A 20,858-nucleotide genomic window follows, 5' to 3' on the forward strand; every position below is an offset into this window, starting at 1 on the left:
TCTACTAAAGCCAGCTTAATTATGCTGCATATCAGAAAGCGCTTAAAGACTACCGAGAAAGTGACAAAAACAATGTATAAGTAAGGATAATTATTATTTTTTGTTTATGATTGGTAAATATATTGCCAAAGTGTGAAATAACTGAATTTTTCATCTAGATTGTATGTGCATGAGTATTGTTATGATATCCAGAAATCTGAATCGACAAGGTTTAAAAACTATTTGTCGGGTCGTTCCCAGTGTTTAAACTGACAACGAATCGCGATGTGGGCCAAAAGGCATACCAAATTGGTCTATTTTTGGCCCCATACTTTTATGTTGTTTATAATTATTCACGTACTTTTTGGAATGTATTGTATTGTTATCTTATGACGTAAATTGAATCGTATTTTCATAATTATCTTTGGATAGATAAATTGTATTCATGATGCTGCTATTGTGGAAATAAATGAAATTCAATTGCAATGAATGATTTAACGTAAGAGTAATGTTGTTTGGAACGCGTAAGGAAGTTCTCGCAAAACAGATATTGATGAGATAAGAACTCGAGTCAATGAGCAGGTTAATCTTGGAAGTAACTAACTCAGATTTAGAGAGTCAAAAGGGGCCTAAGCTTTCGATCCTAGCAGAATCTTCTTCGGAGGCAAAATGACAAACATATAAAGTGGAACAACCATAATATAGACCACAGAAATTCAACAGCAACGCTAGAAACAAGGAGACAAAAGAAGAAATCGAGTCAATGAGCAGGTTAATCTTGGAAGTAACTAACTCAGATTTAGAGAGTCAAAAGGGGCCTAAGCTTTCGATCCTAGCAGAATCTTCTTCGGAGGCAAAATGACAAACATATAAAGTGGAACAACCATAATATAGACCACAGACATTCAACAGCAACGCTAGAAACAAGGAGACAAAAGGGGCATTAGTGAGAAGAGATGACCAATCAGGTTAATGAAGGGGATGAAAGAAAAGGAGTATGCAGACACAAAGGGAAGTTAGTGTGAGTAAGGCCAAAGAAAGACCTCAAGCCGAGAGGGATTAAGATATGAGGCAGGCAACATCAAACAGGATCTGGAACAAAACAGTGATAGAGGGTGTGAGGAAGAGATGAATGACAAGAGAATTAGTGAGAGGTGGGTCAAACAGGTAACAAAGAAAGGCATAATAAACTGGTAAACTGGTGCATAAGAATGGGGAAAAAAGGGGGAAAGAATGGAGAACAACTGATAATGTACAAAAGACATAAGTATGTATGTTAGAGCAATAAACAAACTAAGAGAAGTAAGTAAGTGTAAAATTAAATCTGTGAGTATAAAATTATATGAAAATATCCAAAAAAGAAAAATATATAAATACAAATGGTGTAACTGAAATTGTAATCCGCTGGGTGAGAGGGGAAAAAACGGAAGACTATACAGAAAAAAAAATGTATGTATGGAAGGGACGCAAATAGCCTAAATGGGTAAAAGCAAATAAAGAAACTGATGCTGTATTGGAAAGGGAGTGTATTAAGAAAAAAACCATAGTAAACATGAAAATAAGCAAAATAAATAAGTGGTGAATCTAAGAGATGAAGGGAGAGAAAAAGATATAAATAATAATTATATCACCTGAATAAGAGAGGAAAAATTGGAGCTGAGCTTATATGAGATATGGGAGGAAAGTAGAGGCAAAAACTAAGATGTAACTAATCTAAAAGAGCTGAGGGGGGGGGGATATGTGTGTACAAATGGAAAGTGGAAAAGAAAGATAGATCAGTCGTTCCCCTCTTGGATGTTCAGGCCATGAGGTTGGATGGTGCGAAGTCGTCTCATCCATAACTTTTCTCTGCTAGTGCGGACTGAGTCAGGACGGGTACCTAAAGATTCGATGCCCTGTAGCATCATGTCAGTGATAGAGTGGTTGGGAAGGTTAAAATGGCGGCCAACTGGAGTGTCCAGCTTTGCCGTGTTGACGGTTGATCTGTGCCCGTAGAATCGTTTCTTGAGTGTGGTCTTGGTTTCCCCTACGTATTGTAACCTACAAACTCTGCAAGTGATGAGATATACAACATTAGTGGTAGTGCATGTGATGTTGCCCTTGGTTCGGTGAGAAAGGCTCGTAGAGTTGCTGGTGAGAGTGTCGCCCTCGTGAATGTGTATTTCACATATAATACACCTGTTGCTGGTGCATTTGAAGGTGCCATGTTGTATGGGAGAAGAATGGTTAGTGAGGGAGGGCAATTCAGCACGAACAATGAGGTCCCTGAGATTCGGTGGGCGTCGGTATGCTAGAAGGGAGTATCGGGAACGGCCTGTTGGAGACGATCAGAAGTGTGTAAAATGTGGTGGTTATCACACAGGATTTTGCGGAGAGGGGGTAGATTGGGATGGAAGGTGGTCACAAGCGGTATTCTGTCGGTAGTCTTCTTGTTACTTTTAGGTTTGAGAACTTCAGATCTAGGGAGAGAACGAACTTTGTTGATTGCCAGTTGGACTGCCCTGGCCCCGTGGCCCCTGGCACAGAGATGTTTCTGCAAATTCCTGGTATGGAAGGAAAAATCAGGGTCCTCGGAGCAAATACGGCGAAGTCTGAGGGCTTGACTGTAAGCGATGCCGGTTTTGCAGTGACGGGGGTGGCAGCTGGATGAGTGGAGGTACTGGTGGGTATCTGTGGGTTTAGTGTACAGGGTAGTGGTGATACCGTTAGGCTTTTTCTGGACTGTGACATCAAGGAAGTGGGTTTCCTGTTGGGAGAAATCAGAAGTGAATTTGATGGTCCTATGGAAGGAATTGATGTGGTCAATGAATGTGTGGAGGCTATCTTCCTCCCTGGTCCAGATGAAGAAAATGTCGTCTATGTAACGCCACCAAATCCATGGGCGACAGGGGGCGGAATCTAACATCTGCTGTTCCAGCTTGGTCATGAAGAGACAGGCGAATGAAGGAGCCATCCGGGTGCCCATTGCTGTGCCGAATATCTGTAGGTAGTGCTGATCCATGAAAGTGAAGTTGTTTTTTTGTTAGTACATGAGACATAAGAGATTTGATATCGGATATGGGGGGACTGGAATGGACACTGGCGGTCAAGGCTTCACGTGATGCTTGGATACCTTCATCGTGGGGAATATTGGCGTACAGTGAAGAAACGTCTAAAGTGCCGATGAGCGCAGTCTCGGGTATCTGGTCCTTGATGTCATTGAGTTTCCTGAGAAAGTCTGGAGTGTCGTGGATGTAAGAGGGTGCACGTGAGACAAGGGGTTTGATGTGATAATCAACAAAAAGGGAGATGTTCTCTGTTGGGGAACCATTTCCTGAGAGGATGGGTCGACCAGGGTTGCCAGGTTTGTGGATCTTGGGGAGGAGATAGAAGCGGGCAGGTTTAGCATTAGTAGGGGAGAGAAATTTGTGGGCCTTCTCAGATAGATGCTTGTGTTCTTTCATGTCATTCAGTGTCGATTGGATCTGTAGGGAGAAATTACAAGTGGGGTCAGAATCAAGGAGTGCATAGTGAGAACGATTATTGAGATGTTTCATGGCTTTATCGATGTACTGCTGGCGATCCATGACGACGACGGCTGATCCTTTGTTTGCAGGCTTGATGATGATGTCGGACCTGTTTTTGAGTGATGAGAGAGCGTGGCGTTCTTCTCGCGGGAGGTTGTCATGCGCTCTGGTGACGAGGGTACCTGTGGAGCAAACTTGGGATGAGACAGCTTGAATGTAAGTTTCAAGGGAAGGAACTCTATTCTTGGGCGGAGTCCATGTGCTTTTCCGGTAGAAGGGCTCGAGATCAGAAGGGGGTTCATCTAAAAAGAACTCTTTATAGTCTTTATAAGCTATCTGTTCAACTTCTGGTGGCGTTGGGCAAAACTTGAGCCCTTTAGAGAGAAGAGAGGTTTCTGCTTGGGAGAGAGGGGAGGATGAGAGATTAACAACCAAATGGGGGATGCATCATTGTTGTTGGTACGTCGTCTAAATCTGTTTGACCGTTGTCGCTTCTTTGTGAGGTTACCTATTTCCTTGTTCCTGCGTTTCAAGGGAAGGAACTCTATTCTTGGCCGGAGTCCATGTGCTTTTCCGGTAGAAGGGCTCGGGATCAGAAGGGGGTTCATCTAAAAAGAACTCTTTGAGACGTATCCCGCGATAGAAAGTAGAGAGGTCTTGGCTGAGAGCTATCTGTTCAACTTCTGGTGGCGTTGGGCAAAACTTGAGCCCTTTAGAGAGAAGAGAGGTTTCTGCTTGGGAGAGAGGGGAGGATGAGAGATTAACAACCAAATGGGGGGATGCATCATTGTTGTTGGTACGTCGTCTAAATCTGTTTGACCGTTGTCGCTTCTTTGTGAGGTTACCTATTTCCTTGTTCCTGCGTTTCAAGGGAAGGAACTCTATTCTTGGCCGGAGTCCATGTGCTTTTCCGGTAGAAGGGCTCGGGATCAGAAGGGGGTTCATCTAAAAAGAACTCTTTGAGACGTATCCCGGGGAAGGCGGGGTAAGTTGAGCATAGGGGCAAGTTGAGCCACCAGCCCCAGGCCAATAATGAATGAGTCAGACATTGTGGTGGTGTCATGTATTGATGACCCATAGCATAACCCCTAACGCCACCATATTGTTTTCAACTTTGAAACAAAAAGTAGTTTTTTAGAGGGAAAAATATGCATTTCATCCAAAAAAGTAAAAAAGAGTGTGAAATAGATAAGTGCTTTATAAACACACACGTCTTTAAATATATTAAAGACATGATAACAACATTATTAGTCCAGGTATGGATCTTCATTATTGTCAGTCTTTTATATGATGGATGCATAATAAATGTGTGGATACAAAATTATCGCACTGAGTTCGGACTGGGGTAAGTTGAGCCAAACAGCATGGGGCAAGTTGAGCAATGGTAATTCCTATGGTAATGTATCTTAAAAAAAAAACAAACATAAAAATCGATTGAAATGCTGGCTGAAAGGAGTAAATTTACATGGCTGCTCTTTTCCTTTTAAAGGATGTTAGTATTTATAGAGAATTAGCAAATGACAAGACTTTAAACAAAAAATTGACATGCTGGTTCTCCCTTCATACATTTGTACATAAGTTTTTGTGGCTCAACTTACCCCAGACGGTGGCTCAAACTTACCCCATATATGGGGCAAGTTGAGCCATTTGACATCGTTTTTTTCAAAAGTCACGATGACTTTCAGTGTGGGGATAGAAAGTTATATATAGGTGGAAAATATTTCAGAAGAGTTAAATTTCAAGGCAAGGTACTTATTTCGACAAGATTATTAATCATATCAATTCTAACATGCAAAAAGCAAAAACTGTCACAACTTACCCCGCCTTCCCCTATCCCGCGATAGAAAGTAGAGAGGTCTTGGCTGAGAGCTATCTGTTCAACTTCTGGTGGCGTTGGGCAAAACTTGAGCCCTTTAGAGAGAAGAGAGGTTTCTGCTTGGGAGAGAGGGGAGGATGAGAGATTAACAACCAAATGGGGGGATGCATCATTGTTGTTGGTACGTCGTCTAAATCTGTTTGACCGTTGTCGCTTCTTTGTGAGGTTACCTATTTTCTTGTTCCTGCGAAGCTCAGATTTAATGAACATAATAATCATCTCCTTTAATAATTATTGTAGTTATACGTCAAGTCAAGCAATATTTACTTGAACATTGCTGATAAGGTCCTTGTTAGTTATTATGCTTGGTCTCATTCCTCCACACATGGTTGGGAACGTGGGACAAACCTTCACAATTCTGAACTACACTTTACATGCGTACAAACCAGCACGCATATACACTCTAATGACAAGTTCATATGATAATATTGCACAGTGAATGAATGCATTCAATTCAATCACGATTCAATTAACAGATTTCCCCCAAAATGCGGGCTTACCTGTGCATTCTTCAAATGACTCGCTGCACTGTGAAAATTATATGGGCCAGGAAGCTGACACGTCTTGTCCCAAGGATCAGCCGCTTCATAGGCAAATTAATATACCTGGTTGCATATTTTGGCCTCGGTCGAAAAAAAACTTTCATCTGAAAGACATCTGGTAATTGGAACATTGGCGCCATCGCGCGGGATCTTCTTAATTGTCTCGCCTAGGTGCATATATTCCATAATCTTGAAATGGACATAGGCACCCGTGCCTGGATGCCAATGAATAAATATTTCTAGTAAATCTGTTACAAAAATATTCCAGTCACTCGCTTCAAAATTGCAAGCAAACAATCACAGGTTTCTAAAGAGAAGTGTTACCAATGTTGTAATGGAGGCGGGGATTTGAAGACAAATGTGACGCCTTTTTTTTATCTCAATCGAATAACAATAAGGGCCATTAAGAGGTACAAAACTAAAATCTATAGTTTGTATGCTATTATTCCTCTCTTCCTTTTACAATTTTCAATTTTTTCTTATTTTTTCATAGCTTGAAAAATTACAGGCCTGGAGAGGGATTTCGCCCTCCTCCTGCTTAAAAAAACCACAAACATATACACAAGTCGTTATATTGCATATATATTTTATTTCATATTTAGCACACATATTGATTATGAATTATGGTAGCAATTGTTATCAATTTAATAACATCAGGATTATTATTATTGTAGACGAATAATCCATCCATGCATTTCAATAGATCTTCTGAAACGGACCAAACAGAATTATGGCTATTATTCGAGTAAGTATAATATATTTTCTGTGTCGATGTAAAATTCTGTAAAATTTCTGTGTCGATGTGTCATCATTAAAGCATCATCACCATCATCATCCTCTCCATCGCCTTCATCTTCACCATTTCACCGTCATCTTCATCCTTATCATCTCCATCTTCATTGCCCAAATTACATTACTGCTGTTTTTCATAAAATGTACTGTATATCGATTCTGCTGTATTAATGTATTATATTAATCAATGAGTTTTAACCTGGGGTTGTCATTTTTTCAAGCAATCTGCTTATGATGACAATCCTTCTCCTGCACATTGTAAATGTTAACTAATTTGGTATGAGATCAGTTTTGTTTGTAATGATAATTTTAGTACATTTAGTTATGATTCATGCAAAAAAAAGTTCTCAATATACTATGTTTGTTATGTTATGGAAAATGTATTATATACGAATGATGTAATTGCAGAAGTAAACAATAAAATCAAATCAAATCATATTAGTACTGAATTATTCACATAGGCGGATTACGCAATAAACCTCTCTTTCTCTGTAAAGTCAAAATTTACAACTTGTCTGATATTCCCCCTCTTAAAGTAACTTTCTTTTAGGGTCGAATTCCCATTTAAAGAAGTAAATCGGAAGTCAAATCATGAATTAGAGTCACATTAGAACAATGCCCTTCTATATATGCAATTTTTTACTCAGTCGTAAACATAAAAATGTAACTTTCATCATTGCAAATGGAGTGGTTAATGTTCATGTGTATCATGTATCAACTAGTTTGTGACGGTATTTAATCATGATAATTACATACTAGACGCTAGTCTGCATGAAGGCATAGACCCTGATTGAAAGTTTGATCAACTATTTAAAAATAGGTCTCCACAAATGACTAGCGAGGACATTTAAAACTTGTGGTTTCAATTTCTGCCTTCGGTACATAATTCGTTGTCGGTTCTGTATTCAGACCACCGAACCTGAGTGAGTGAAGGGTTAGCACGGCAGACAGGTCCTGGTGACCAACCAAGTTAGGCCTAAGCTTAGCTTTGAGCAACATTTAGAGGCTTCACTTTATCGTTGAATTCCTTCTTTACTTTATCTAGAAGATGCCTGTTGCCGGGCTGCATCAGGTCGAGGCACGTGAACGCCATGGCCTTGGCCTGGGTGAGAGTCGGTTTCTGAGCTGCATCAGCTCCTGTAACATGAGAATATGTAATGTTGTGACTAAAAATTATATTGAGTCCTGAGGTTATTTTCATAGCGTCACTCAAAAGGATCAATTTCCCGATAGATATCAGTTATTGTAAGTGAAACATGTAATTGCTGTGAGAAAGTGGTTTTCGTTCTGATTGAATTGTATCAATGTTGACAGGAACTAACGGATTGACCGACGAGCTGGCTCCTTATGTCCAAATGGATTCTCGCATGAATTAAACAATAATGCATGCCCTTATTGTCATCACCTTTATCGTCCTTATCGTTATCACAATTATCGTTTTCATCATGAGAAAGCATCAAACGCTTGTTGCACTATGCTAAGACCCTAATCTGCAATTTCCAAGTTAAAATGCCAGGGCAGTTGACGATTTCAGTTAACAAATGTCTAATTATCATCATCTTTATCATCATTACTGTACAAAAAAATCCATGAAACGCTTGTCTGATGTATGTGTAAAGGTGCATGTTCCAATGTGTTTTTAAGCGATCAGCATCTAATGCCGAATTTAAATCAGGCAGATAGTATCTGCCTGATTTAAATTCGGCATCGGAAACTAGCTGAGTGCATACCAGCTGAGTTGACACTGGACTGTATCACTCAATAAGGTCTACGGATTGGGATTGCCCAAATTGCACAAAAATAGATTGAAAAAATATCCCTTTTACAAGTACCGATCTGCATTTGCCAATATTACTCAAATGAGAAACAAGGTCCTTGTTTGTTGAAAGCCGTGGCGTCAATTAATTGCATGTGCTCGTATATGGTATGATAAATCCCCAGGGTAAGAAGATGGTACAAATAATAGCACGGAAGTATTCATCTAACGCGAAGACACAATAAAATTCGGCTCCTGTTATTTTTTGTTACTTCAATTCTTTCTTATTTAAGTTAGATTCGTTTCTGTTAAATTGCCGCGTTTTAAATTCAATAACTAATTTAAGTACTAAATATGTTTATTGTTGAACTTGAATATTTGAAAATTCTGTCAATATTTAAATTTGTAATGTTTGTATTTTGTTGATGGAAAATCAATCATTCTAAATGTAATCAATATTTTATCAATAGCAAGACAAATCGAAAGTTACGCATGATTTTTAGAGTTACGATTGATTGCAACTGTTTCTTCTACGGGCCCCAGACCTTCAGAAGATCACATTGACACTATTTCGCGGATAGATTGACCTAATGACTTACCAGTTGCAGTATTGAATTCCCTCGAGTGGTTAGCAGCGTCAGTGCCGATGTAATACAAGGGATGTATACTTGGAACGACGTAAGAAACATCCCCCATATCCGTGGAGAATGTTACCTCACTGACTGCGTAATCGACGGAGAGATCAGAGAGCTGACGCTCGTACACTGACGCTAATGCCTCGTTCGTGGCTAAATTGGCGTAGTCGCCTCCGAAGGAAAACTCTACCTGTAAGAAAATAACGGTTTAAATTCTGGTTGAAGAAATTTGCACTTCGTACCTTTGGTTCAGGCGACATATGCCTACATACAAGTCTGACTTGTAGAACTTCTGAATAATTTCGGTCCTAAGCTTGGCTTAGATTACATCCGATATATTTTACATTTTGGACCTTAACCGACGCTAAGTATTTCCGTTCGGAGTTTGGTACAAAATGACATCAATAAAATCTATTAGTTTGCTATAGTCGACATCTACTTTCCACAGAATTTATATTCCAAACCTGAAGTACAGCTTTTCGTTGCTAAATTTGGTTCAGATAACACCCACATACCAACTTTTCGGAGATTTAACACTGACTACTCTCTGGGCGCCGTTGCATTAATGTATCTATTATGATAACTTTGCCATCCAACTGTCCAATGGTATTTTATGGAATTCTTGATTTTTATTGGCTGATGAGCATTTTTTTGGTTTGTTTTACCATGGCATACATTTATCTGCTATTGGTGCAAAGTGGACATCCATAGATACACCAAGAAATAAGAACAACATATTTGTTACTTAACAAAAAATGTTCACTGCATTAAATTTGCACTTAATTCATTTCTTGTGATGGCTCAGACCTGCGGCACAGGCATTTCAGAAATTTCAGAGACTGAATATTGGAGAGCAAGCGATGAACTGTTTACCATTGGGTCTTGTTCATATCTACATGCATATAGAATGTAGACAACTTGGTGAGTTTCAGCAAGAAATCGCAGTATTGACAGGAAATTGATATCAGATCAGCGCAGCTCTTATCTTGGCCATGTTGGCGAATACTGCAGAGTAAGCAGCCTAAGCACCTAAGCGCAGTGCCCTTTAGCCCCTGAACGCACTTGGTTAAATACCAGTTCCCTGCCGAAAAGAATATATAGTCAATACAGTGCTTTAGTCAATTAACGGCGTGGACACTTTGTTGCATTTGTTCAGCACAGTGTGATCACGATATGATGACCTATTTTGCATATTTTACTTGAATAAGCATTCAAAAGACAATACTATCTTGAGAACAAACGTAAACATGCATTGTTGTTTTTCACAAATGAATAAACTATTTTATTAGTCATTATTAGAAGCCTAAACAACAGTCATTATGGGTAGATAAATTTTGATTGTGACAACACTGCACTTCGTATAATGGACACACTGTGTTAAATAGTCACTTCAACTGCGATAATTTGGAACATGGTTTTGCACTGAGGTTCAAAGTGTGTTAGCAATGAGAATACAGAGGGAACAATTAAATTCTCTATGATCGCAGTGGAATGACTATGTGAACACAATGTGCTGAAAAACTAATTATGTACTACGCCCTATATATTATTTGTCATGTTTACAAAGAAATTACACTGCCCCAGATTCATGTCTTTGCCAGATATGGATGGGTATTGGGTTTCTAAAATTAAAAACGAAAACATTCCTTCCAGAATGAACAGTCAGCACACTGCAACACTGTTGAAACACCGTGTACTACAATGTGAAAACGTGTAACATTGTATTGCAGTGACATGAACATGCGAATATATTCTACTATCTTGAATAGTGCGGTGACCATGTGTTACTTCTGGCATGCTTATACGAACTTTTTTTCTTTATATTTTACAAACTCAATACCAAAGACATTATAGCAAACATACGGATTGTGTGTACTCGTGGTCGGCTGGCAGATGGTAAAAAAATGAAGGGGGTAAGATGGTAAAATGGTCTATTTAGAAGACCATTTTACCATCTTATGATGTGTAGTACATGTGCTGTGGATAAACAGTATATCTACACAAAAATCTAATTTTATTTCATGATTAAAACCCCAAATAAGCACAAAAATTTTCAGTTATTGGTGTTTATTGTGCTTCTTCTTTTTCTATTGCTTAAAATGCATTATTCCCGTCTCATAAAAAAGCTCAAACCTTTAAATTTTAAAGTCATTTTTCTCCGAAGAGCGATTATCGAGATAAACCGTTTTACCATCTGACAGCCTTGGTGTGTCCATATGTGCATTTACCTTGCATCCTGTGGCTGACGCCGCCCCTTTTGCACACCCACCGATCTTTTCTTTAAGTGTAGGCATATCAAGGCTTTCGACTGTTCTTAGGTAGAATGTCATCTGCGATTCTTCTGGGATGATACTGGGGGTATTGCCGGCTTTCAAAATGGTACCTGTGGAGATAAAACCGGGAGTCACGTTTGTTTTGTTTTTTTTTAGTAGAATTACATAACCTAGCCAAACATCCAACAGTCGAACTAGATAACAAAGCTAGAATTTGCTGGAAATACAATTGAATTACACGTACGGTGTAGCTGCTATTTTGTGGGCATAATTGTAGATATCCTATAACAACGTATTGATTTCTAATTACAGGTAACCTAGTTTCGAAATAATTTTATGGCCTTTTCACACGGGAATTTTAAATTATCATTGTAATAATGATTGCAATTGTAATCGAGATTGTGACTAGCGTTCGTGATTCTAATCATTTTGTTTCACACGTGCTAAATTTTCGCCATTAGCCTTGTTTTTCACTGGAATCATCATTCAAATTACGATTATTTTTTCACCGTGTGAAAGGGCGGAAAGTCACATTCCTTTAAAATGATGATTTGACTAGGGCAGTGACTGCTTTCAATTTGATTTTATGGCTAAATTCTTTTTTGTTGGAATGACACAAAAACGCGTATAGGCCTATTACATTTTAATATGGTTAAAATTTCAAGAAGGTTAAGTTTTATTCCCACGGGGATGGTGTGGAGAGCGCACTCAACTATATCGTTGACACATGCGAACACCCAAGACGCAAAAGAGGTGAATAATTTGTTGACTGAGGTGGCGATACACGGTAGGACGGTTCGTAGGCCTTTTTACAAATTTGGAAAAAAAATGGTATGGGTGTTTAATGAAACATGTGAAAATGGGCAGCAAACCCAACTAATAACAACCAAAGACAGTGGTATGTTTCTGTAGTATTCTCTCCCGTTTAGTTAATCGTGTTGGTGCCATTTAATATTCGTTGTTAATCCATTGGGTATAATCTGTAAATGTTACCCTTATTTAAAGGGGAAGTTCACCCTGAAGAAAAGTTTGTTTTAAAAATAGCAGAAAAAATAATAGAAAATATTGGTGAAGGTTTGAGGAAAATCCGTTAAAGATTGAGAAAGTTATTAGCATTCAAAGTTTTGGATTTGTGACGTCATATGCGAGCAGCATTCCTACATAGCGAATGGTAAAAGATCTATGAATTTCAAATTTTGTATGGTTCCTGATGACTTAATTTTGTTTTCTATTTATGATCGGGTGTGAAATGATTTGTGTATTGATATACAAAACGCACAGTAAAAATTTAATATTCGTTGTTAATCCATTGGGTATAATCTGTAAATGTTACCCTTATTTAAAGGGGAAGTTCACCCTGAAGAAAAGTTTGTTTTAAAAATAGCAGAAAAAATAATAGAAAATATTGGTGAAGGTTTGAGGAAAATCCGTTAAAGATTGAGAAAGTTATTAGCATTCAAAGTTTTGGATTTGTGACGTCATATGCGAGCAGCATTCCTACATAGCGAATGGTAAAAGATCTATGAATTTCAAATTTTGTATGGTTCCTGATGACTTAATTTTGTTTTCTATTTATGATCGGGTGTGAAATGATTTGTGTATTGATATACAAAACGCACAGTAAAAACCATTTTTAATTTTCTGAGAAAATGACATTTCTTTGATTTTTTACCATTCGTTATGTAGGAATGCTGCTCGCATATGACGTCACAAATCAAATAATTGAAATTCTAATAACTTTTTAATTATTTGATGAATTTTTCTCAAACCTTCGGCAATATTTTTTATTATTTTTTCTGCTATTTTTACAATAAACTTTTTGTCAGGGTGAACTTCCCCTTTAAGGGGTTTCATGTAGGCCTAAAAAGAAAATACAATCGCTATTGAGAAGCATTACTTACCATGGACTCTCCATTCAGGTTTGAGTTGCTGTCTCATTGCGGAGATGTTGGCATAGCACAAGATTGCAGCATCCAAAGCATTCACCCCTTCCCACGGACATGATGATGCGTGTGCTGCCCGACCAGTGAACGTTATGTCCATGCTAGGATTTAAAAGAAAATATTGTGATGAATATCTACATCGCATCTGGGATTCAACCATGAGAGAGATAATGATTGCTACCGAACGCTAGGAATCTTGGCTGGAACGCGCAGTTCTTGGGACTGACATGTGATTGGGGCAGTTCCATGACCTGAGACGACAGCCTCTGTCTGAAGTGGGAGGGATGTTTTCCAGCCGAGACCGTGGACCCTCCACCGAATGGAGGACTGCGGCTCAATGTGGACCTAGACAACTTCAATAACACAAATAACCAGATTCCTTACAGAGGTTCAGATTCTCCAGTTTGCCAGGCAGTGAAAAAAATATATAACGATGACCCTTCATACCTATACATGGCGTTCGTAGGCCTATATACATCAAGAGTCCCAAGGCCTACATTCGACATGCATGCTGAAGCTTGCATGGTAATCAGAATTACAAATCGACGTCTGCGAGTACGGGTACTAAAAACTCCTAGATACATAATTGGATACGATTTTCCAACTTTGGATGTGCATTAGATACAGCACTTTTAACAAATTTTGAGAACTTACATCGTACGTGCCAGAATGACCGGTCTGGATACGTTACGGGGGAAGGGATGAACCATCATAGCTACATCGATTCCCTGAAAGGCTCCTGCATTGATCAACTTAATCTTCCCGCCACCGCCCTCTTCGGCAGGGGTACCCATGACCGTCACCTGGATAGAGCAGATGAAAATGAGTTTATGATATCATTGTCCAAAGAAAAATATAGACTTACGTAGTGCAAGCGAGAATGACCGGCCTGGAAACATTACGAGGGTAGGGATGAACCATCATAGCAACATCCATTCCTTGGAAGGCTCCTGCCTTTATCAGCTCAATCTTCCCGCCACCACCCTCTTCGGCAGGGGTACCCATGACCGTCACCTGTCGAAGGAAATTGGTGAGTATTCATATGCCAATAACAGTCAGTTAATTTCTTAGATGCACAGCGTGCACTGATCGGGGGGGGGGGCAACTTTGTCCGCTACACAATTATTTACTTAAAATGTGCTGAGATGATATTTAAGTGGTCAATGCTGGTTATTAGAATGTCCTTAAGAGTTAACCAGACTTGTTGAAGCCTACAACAAAATGTTTCATTATTAAAACATATTTGCGAATCTTCAAGACATCAAGAAAATAACAATGTCTGAATGTGATCATAAAGGTGCGGCTTATCTCTTTCTTATGAATTGCAAGAACTATTCATTTTTAAAGTTAATATCGTGAACAAATTCATAATCATGATATAATTCGACATTCTCAAGTTTCGAAGGGGTTGGATGGTCTTCAAACTCAAAACAGTGGTCGATTCTTATCCTAGCATTTATGCCCGTGGAGTAGCTACAGTGTAGTTCGTCTTCCCCTCACACGTCCGACCCAAAATGATCTCACTCAAGGCTCACCCTTCCTTTCGGCGCATCGGGCAGCTCGAGTGCAGCTTTGATCCCTAAACCTGCAGCTGCTCCTGACTCGGCAATCAGAGGATGTCCACAGGCATGGTCTATCTCAGGTAGAGCGTCGTACTCACAGATCACACAAACATGGGCACCGCCATCGGTACCGTATGTAGCCTTGAAGGCTGTGTCCACATGGAAGTTTCGTGTTACCTTATATAGAAAGTAAATACAGCAACACATTGAACATTAACTGATTTATGGGTCCCCTGGCCAATAAATGATTGTTGAATGAATGGTTGACTTAATGAGTGCTTAAAATGACAACGAAATGAATGATCGATTGCTTGAGTGACTGATACGAAACATGATTCTCATAGGGATTCATCGATTTCAATGAGTTACTTACTGTTTCGATGGACCATGCTGTTTCTTTTGATGAAAAATTTCTTTGAGTATATCGTAAACATGATCAAAGGAAAAGTTTTCATGGAAATGATTAGAAGTAAAGGAACTTTCAAAGCTTTTTTCTAAGATCAATGATAAGGTTTGTATATCGCTCTATACCAAAGACTGAAGTTATAAAGACAAGCTAAAGTTTAATCAACCACAACTAGACTTAACAAACAAAACTTTATTTAAGGTATTCAAAAATATCTTATAACAATAAGTATTTTAATGCACACTTTCTGATAAAGTGTCATTCTAGGTGCCCAAAATGAGAATAAAAAAGAAAGGAACACAATGAGGACTTTTGCAGTGTTTACCTATTAAAAATCTATTCACAGGGCTATCTATATAAGCAAACATCAGTTTCAGGTCCAATATTTCCCCGCCATAAACTTAGAAGAATCAACGTCTTACCTCGAAGCCTTCCCTTTCGAGAAAGTCTGTCAGGCTGGCGTGGGCATGGCGTTCTTCATAATTTAGCTCTGGATGAGTCCAGATATCATTGCTAAGTTCATGCAAGGCTGCAGCACTCTCTTCTATCTTAGCTTCAGCTGCAGCCTTGGACCTTGATAAGAGGGCGCTGTCCTGGTCATTCATCTCTTCCTTCGGGTATCTTAATTGGAACTTGGAAATTGTGATTCAGATAGCAAATGCTGTAAAGAAGCAAATTACCTGGGATGAAAGCGCAACAGTAACAAGTAAGTCACTGATTGGTGTGTACTGAAGTTCGTCTATTTTCCTCTTCGTCCCATCCCGCATGGTGCAATCCGAGTTCGAATACAACTCGCCTACATTTACCATTTTGTACAATTCTCATGTTAAAAACATTTCGTTTGATAACACCACTATAACACTTAACTTACAATTGGCACACGACAGTAGATAAAGTAGAAATTAGACTAACTGGTTACGAGGCCAAATGGCAATTGGATTAAGTGGGTGGACCAAAGTAGAGCAGGCAAAACAACAGTTTTATCATGTTTATACCAAATTGATAGTAGGCCTAGACCTAATAAAAGCCCTTCACTACAAAGCAGCCTTTGTCGAAAATCGGTGATTCAATGTCGTCCTGGACTCGAGACAAACGACATATTTACATTTTTTCGTCATCTCCGAATCTTAGGACGCTCTTCTCTCCTGGTTCACCAATTTTCGACAAAGAGCCTACGCTGTTCATTGTGAATTGATGGGCGTTTTCGATTTACTGTGTTGTAGAATCCTTCCCCAATGCAATCGCGAAAAATCGCGATTTGGGGAATGATTGAATTTAAGAAATCGAAAATACTTTATTTAATCTATTGCCATGGTAACATTCCCCTTATCATTACATTGATTAATCTTAGAAACAATCTAGTGATACCGACCATCTGTTTTGTTGTACGCCCGTTATAAACTATATTTGTTTAGGACAAGTGAAATATACCTACTTGAATAATTATCTTTTCTGAATGGCGGGAATACAATGCTCTTAAAGGACAAGTCCACCCCAACAAAAACTTGATTTGAATAAAAAGAGAAAAATTTAACAATCATAACACTGAAAATCTCATCAAAATCGGATGTAAAATAAGAAAGTTACGGCATTTTAAAGTTTCGCTTATTTTCAACAAAATAGTTATATGAACGAGCCAGTTACATCCAAATGAGAGAGTTGATGACATCACTCACTCACTATTTCTTTTGTATGTTATTATATGAAATATTGTTATTTTCTCGTCATTGTCATGTGAAATGATGTGTCATTCCTCCCTAAAACACGTGGAATTCCATTATTTCAACATTTTGTGCTTCAGGCAAGGAGGTCCTAATCGTCAAATTCGTAAAAATTGAAATATTGTATAATTCAAACAATAAAAAACGAAAGAAATAGTGAGTGAGTGACATCATCGACTCTCTCATTTGGATGTAACTGGCTCGTTCATATAACTATTTTGTTAAAAATAAGCGAAACTTTGAAATGTCATAACTTTCTTATTTTACATCCGATTTTGATGAAATTTTGATCATTGTGCTTGTCTGATTTTTCTCTATTGTTTCAAATCAACATTTTTCTGAGGTGGACTTGACCTTTAATCTTGGACGCCAAGTGCGGTTGCAACTAAAATTTTCATTACTTCATCAGCCTAAGATCTTTAATTGACTATTGATTCTTGTGAATAAAGACAAATGGGTGGTTAGTGTATCCAGTATTTACAATTGTTATTATATTGCGTTCAATGATCAACGAGCCAATTAAAATGCTTCTCCAAACTTAAATAAAAAAAAAAAAAGAACATGCCAAACCTGCCGTGATTACAGTATCTAGCAAAGGGATATAATTCACAGGTAGATAACACTCTTATCATGACTACATCGCGGCGGTCACAGAGATCAAATACATGGTAAATAAATATCCCCTGTATATATATACCAGTATCTATTTACGAATGTCTTTTTTCTTTCTTGTTTATTTTGGAAAGTACTTTGACTTTGCAGCAGTCTAAAGCGTGGAAACGGAACGTGTAAAGTGAAGGCCCCGTTCTTTAAGTTGCCTGTGCCAGACTTGTTTCAAAACTAACAAAAAATAAAATAAATAAGTTTCAATCATGGTCTGTGTCTGTAGACTATGGTCAGGAAGGGATCAAGGTTAGCAGCAGGCCATTATATTTCGGAGGTTAGGCACATTAAAGGCAAAGTCCACCCTAATAGAAACTTTATCTGATAAAAAGAAGCAGAAATAACCCACTAAGTATAAAAGTGCATTAAAACGTCATCAAAGTTGGATGTAAAAAGAGTTAAATAAAATAATACAATAATAAAAGTCATGATGATGATGATAATAATAATTATAATAATAATGATGATGCCATTGAACTTCAGACATAAAAACCTTTCCAACTTTGAAACAAAATAGGCAGTTCTAAAAGAAAACCCGCCAAATATAATTCATCTATTAATTAAAATATCTTTATACAGGATAACAAGCTCAGATTGACTCAGACAGCATGGTCCTGTTAACATAAAATAACAATATTATAAATAAAAGAAAAAAGTGTAACTTATAGGTTCCATACAATAAAATAATTCGATAACATCAAAAACAGAATTATCACTAATATATTTTTTTTGAAAGACAACACATTCAATTTTTGAGGAATCGATGTAATGAGAATAATTATCCAGTAGACAACACAATAAAAGTAAAATATGATAAGGTCTAACCAACTTCTAAAATGCATGTGTAAATTTTCATGTAAAACATACTCGGCATATTTCAAGTAATGCTTATATTATGATTTAAAAGATCTGCTAAGCCAATATGGCTTGCCATACTCCTGTCGCGCGTCGATGCAAAGCTATCGCGAGATGTAAACTTACCAATCGCACGGGATAGCTCGTGACCACCTACACAGTTTACATGGAGCTCTGTAATTGCTCGATGGTTAATACCAGTGGAATATAGAATGTTAGTTATAACTCCTCCATACACGTATGACATGTATGATTAGCCGAGTTCGCAGACAGTTGCTGCGGTAGGCCTTTTATAAAACATGCGTAACATATGTTTTAACGAATTAGCAGGTAGAGAATGCGTTGAAACGACAAACATGCACCCCGCGATATTTGTATCAAGTCTGGTTGATATACACTCCTTTAGCACTGCGAGTCTCGTTTTCTGTACGGTGGCTCCCCGAGTGGCTTCAACTACTGAAGCGCATTATGGGTCGTGGATCCGCTTATGGTTACGGACTTACGGAGCGTATCGAAATCGTTTCGTTCAGACAAACAAAAAAGGTTCAAAATAGCTTGCTAAAAAGATAATCAAACAAATACATTAACGGATAAATCTCGCATTGTCTTTCTGCCCGTTAAAGGGATATGGTCCGGGCTGAAAATATTAATATCTTAATACATAGAGTAGAATGCAAAACGCCGAAAATTTCATCAGAATCGGATAACAAAGTTTAGCAATTTTTTTTAAAAACAGTCGTCATGAATATTCATTAGGTGGGCTGATGATGTGATGATGTCACATCCCCACTTTCCGGTTTTTTACGTTCCGGGTTTATGTTATCAGAAAAAATCACATTTTTTTTCATTATTTCATACTTGTGTGAATATAATGTCTCCCTATAATGAAACAAGTTGCAACAATAAATATCGAATGCTCTAAATCAGTTGTCAATCCAATTTTTCTAGTTCTTGGAAGAAAAAAAGTTAAATAAATCTAATTTCATGTAATAAAATACAAAAGAACAAGTGGGATGTGACATCATCACCACCTAATGAATAATCATGACGACTAGCTGTTTTCACAAAATATTGGTAAAGTTTAAAATTCAATAATTTTGCTATTTGTCGGCAATTTGCTCAGTGAATTCTACTCTGTGTATTAAGCTATAAATGCTTGGCCGGACCAAGCATGGATATTTTTCAATTAATACTGAACATATCGAGACCCGGGAAAGAGACCAACGCATCAGGATGCAGTTGCCATGATTATATTGTATCCCCGGTGTATCCCCCGAACAGAGTTCGGAGGATACTATGGAAAAACATTTTTAGCATGTTGAATATGTGATTTTTCGTTCGTATCCTCTCCACGTTCGCTCTCGCATAATATCATAAATATATACATGTACATTTATATATACATAGTTACATATATATATAATATATATATATTATATATATATATATATTTATATATACATATGTGTGAATATATATATATATATATATATATATATATATGTACATATAGTGTGATGATATAAGTTTACTTCTACCAATCAATATTATTATATTAAACATAATGGAGATGAGGCGAGGCCAACTCCCGGTGGGGGGGAGGGGCACTTCCATTCACGAGTGGATACCATGCGCGACCATGGGGTCTCGAAAAGCACCCTAAACAATCCCATTTTCTGAAAATGCACCCCTTAACAAGTATTGGCGTGTGAAACCCTACCCTTAACAAGTCTTGGAAACAAAACGATACTCTTGGCAAATATTCCTTGAAATGAACTCCTAAACAAGTACAGGAATGTTTTATTGTTACGGGTCCTCCGGTCGTCGGCTTCACCTTATTTGCTTTAGTACGACCCACCTTCTACACCTCGCGCAAATCGGACTCTATATAAACACGAATTTTTGTTGCAAAAAGGACATCCTTTATAAAACATTTTAATTTTGTTTATCATCCCCGCAAATTCGACTCAACAGATGACACAGGACACTATTTATTTGTTTTAGCTTTCGTTTTTTAATTGAGACTTCGTCAGAAGGGTCTGTAATTACAGACTATTGTGATAGTATGTGACAATAGATGATAGATGAGATAGGAGACGGTCATACTATCACAATAGTCTGTAATTACAGACGCATCCTACGAAGTCTCAGTTGAAAGACGGAAGCTAAAGCAAATAAATGGTGTCCTGTGTCATCTGTTGAGTTGGCCTTGCCTCATCTCATTTATATATATATATATATTTTTTTTTTTTGGGGGGAGGGAGCAGCTAGGTCAGGTCAGTATATCCCCTACGTTTACTTTGCTGCCAAAATGATTTACAATTTTCATTGCATTGCATAAACCAACGT

The 20,858-nt window shown here is 38.0% G+C and overlaps 2 protein-coding genes across 4 annotated transcripts; both read right to left on the bottom strand.

The window, feature by feature from the left end:
* Positions 1 to 2,269: 2,269 nt before the first annotated feature.
* Positions 2,270 to 4,430, bottom strand: LOC121412959. Its single transcript, XM_041605721.1, has 3 exons — positions 3,994 to 4,430; positions 2,883 to 3,594; positions 2,270 to 2,725 (listed from the first exon to the last, which is right to left on the bottom strand). The coding sequence occupies exons 1-3, from the start codon at positions 4,428 to 4,430 to the stop codon at positions 2,270 to 2,272; spliced, it is 1,605 nt and encodes a 534-aa protein (XP_041461655.1).
* Positions 4,431 to 7,348: 2,918 nt separating this feature from the next.
* LOC121413949 (peptidase M20 domain-containing protein 2-like) lies at positions 7,349 to 18,938 on the bottom strand. 3 transcript variants are annotated; one of them, XM_041606971.1, is made up of 8 exons: positions 18,636 to 18,938; positions 15,693 to 15,931; positions 14,838 to 15,041; positions 13,957 to 14,105; positions 13,261 to 13,403; positions 11,315 to 11,469; positions 9,051 to 9,276; positions 7,349 to 7,832 (listed from the first exon to the last, which is right to left on the bottom strand). In XM_041606971.1, the coding sequence occupies exons 2-8, from the start codon at positions 15,873 to 15,875 to the stop codon at positions 7,678 to 7,680; spliced, it is 1,215 nt and encodes a 404-aa protein (XP_041462905.1). In that variant the 5' UTR covers positions 15,876 to 15,931; positions 18,636 to 18,938; the 3' UTR covers positions 7,349 to 7,677. The 3 variants fall into 3 exon arrangements, with proteins under 3 accessions (XP_041462905.1, XP_041462903.1, XP_041462904.1); XM_041606969.1 differs by lacking the exon at positions 13,957 to 14,105 and adding an exon at positions 14,168 to 14,316 and having other exon boundaries at positions 18,636 to 18,937; XM_041606970.1 differs by lacking the exon at positions 13,957 to 14,105 and adding an exon at positions 14,168 to 14,316 and having other exon boundaries at positions 15,693 to 15,950; positions 18,636 to 18,672.
* Between the last annotated feature and the right edge of the window lie 1,920 nt (positions 18,939 to 20,858).

The sequence above is a fragment of the Lytechinus variegatus genome, chromosome 4, assembly GCF_018143015.1.
Source record: "Lytechinus variegatus isolate NC3 chromosome 4, Lvar_3.0, whole genome shotgun sequence".
NCBI lineage: Eukaryota > Metazoa > Echinodermata > Echinoidea > Temnopleuroida > Toxopneustidae > Lytechinus > Lytechinus variegatus.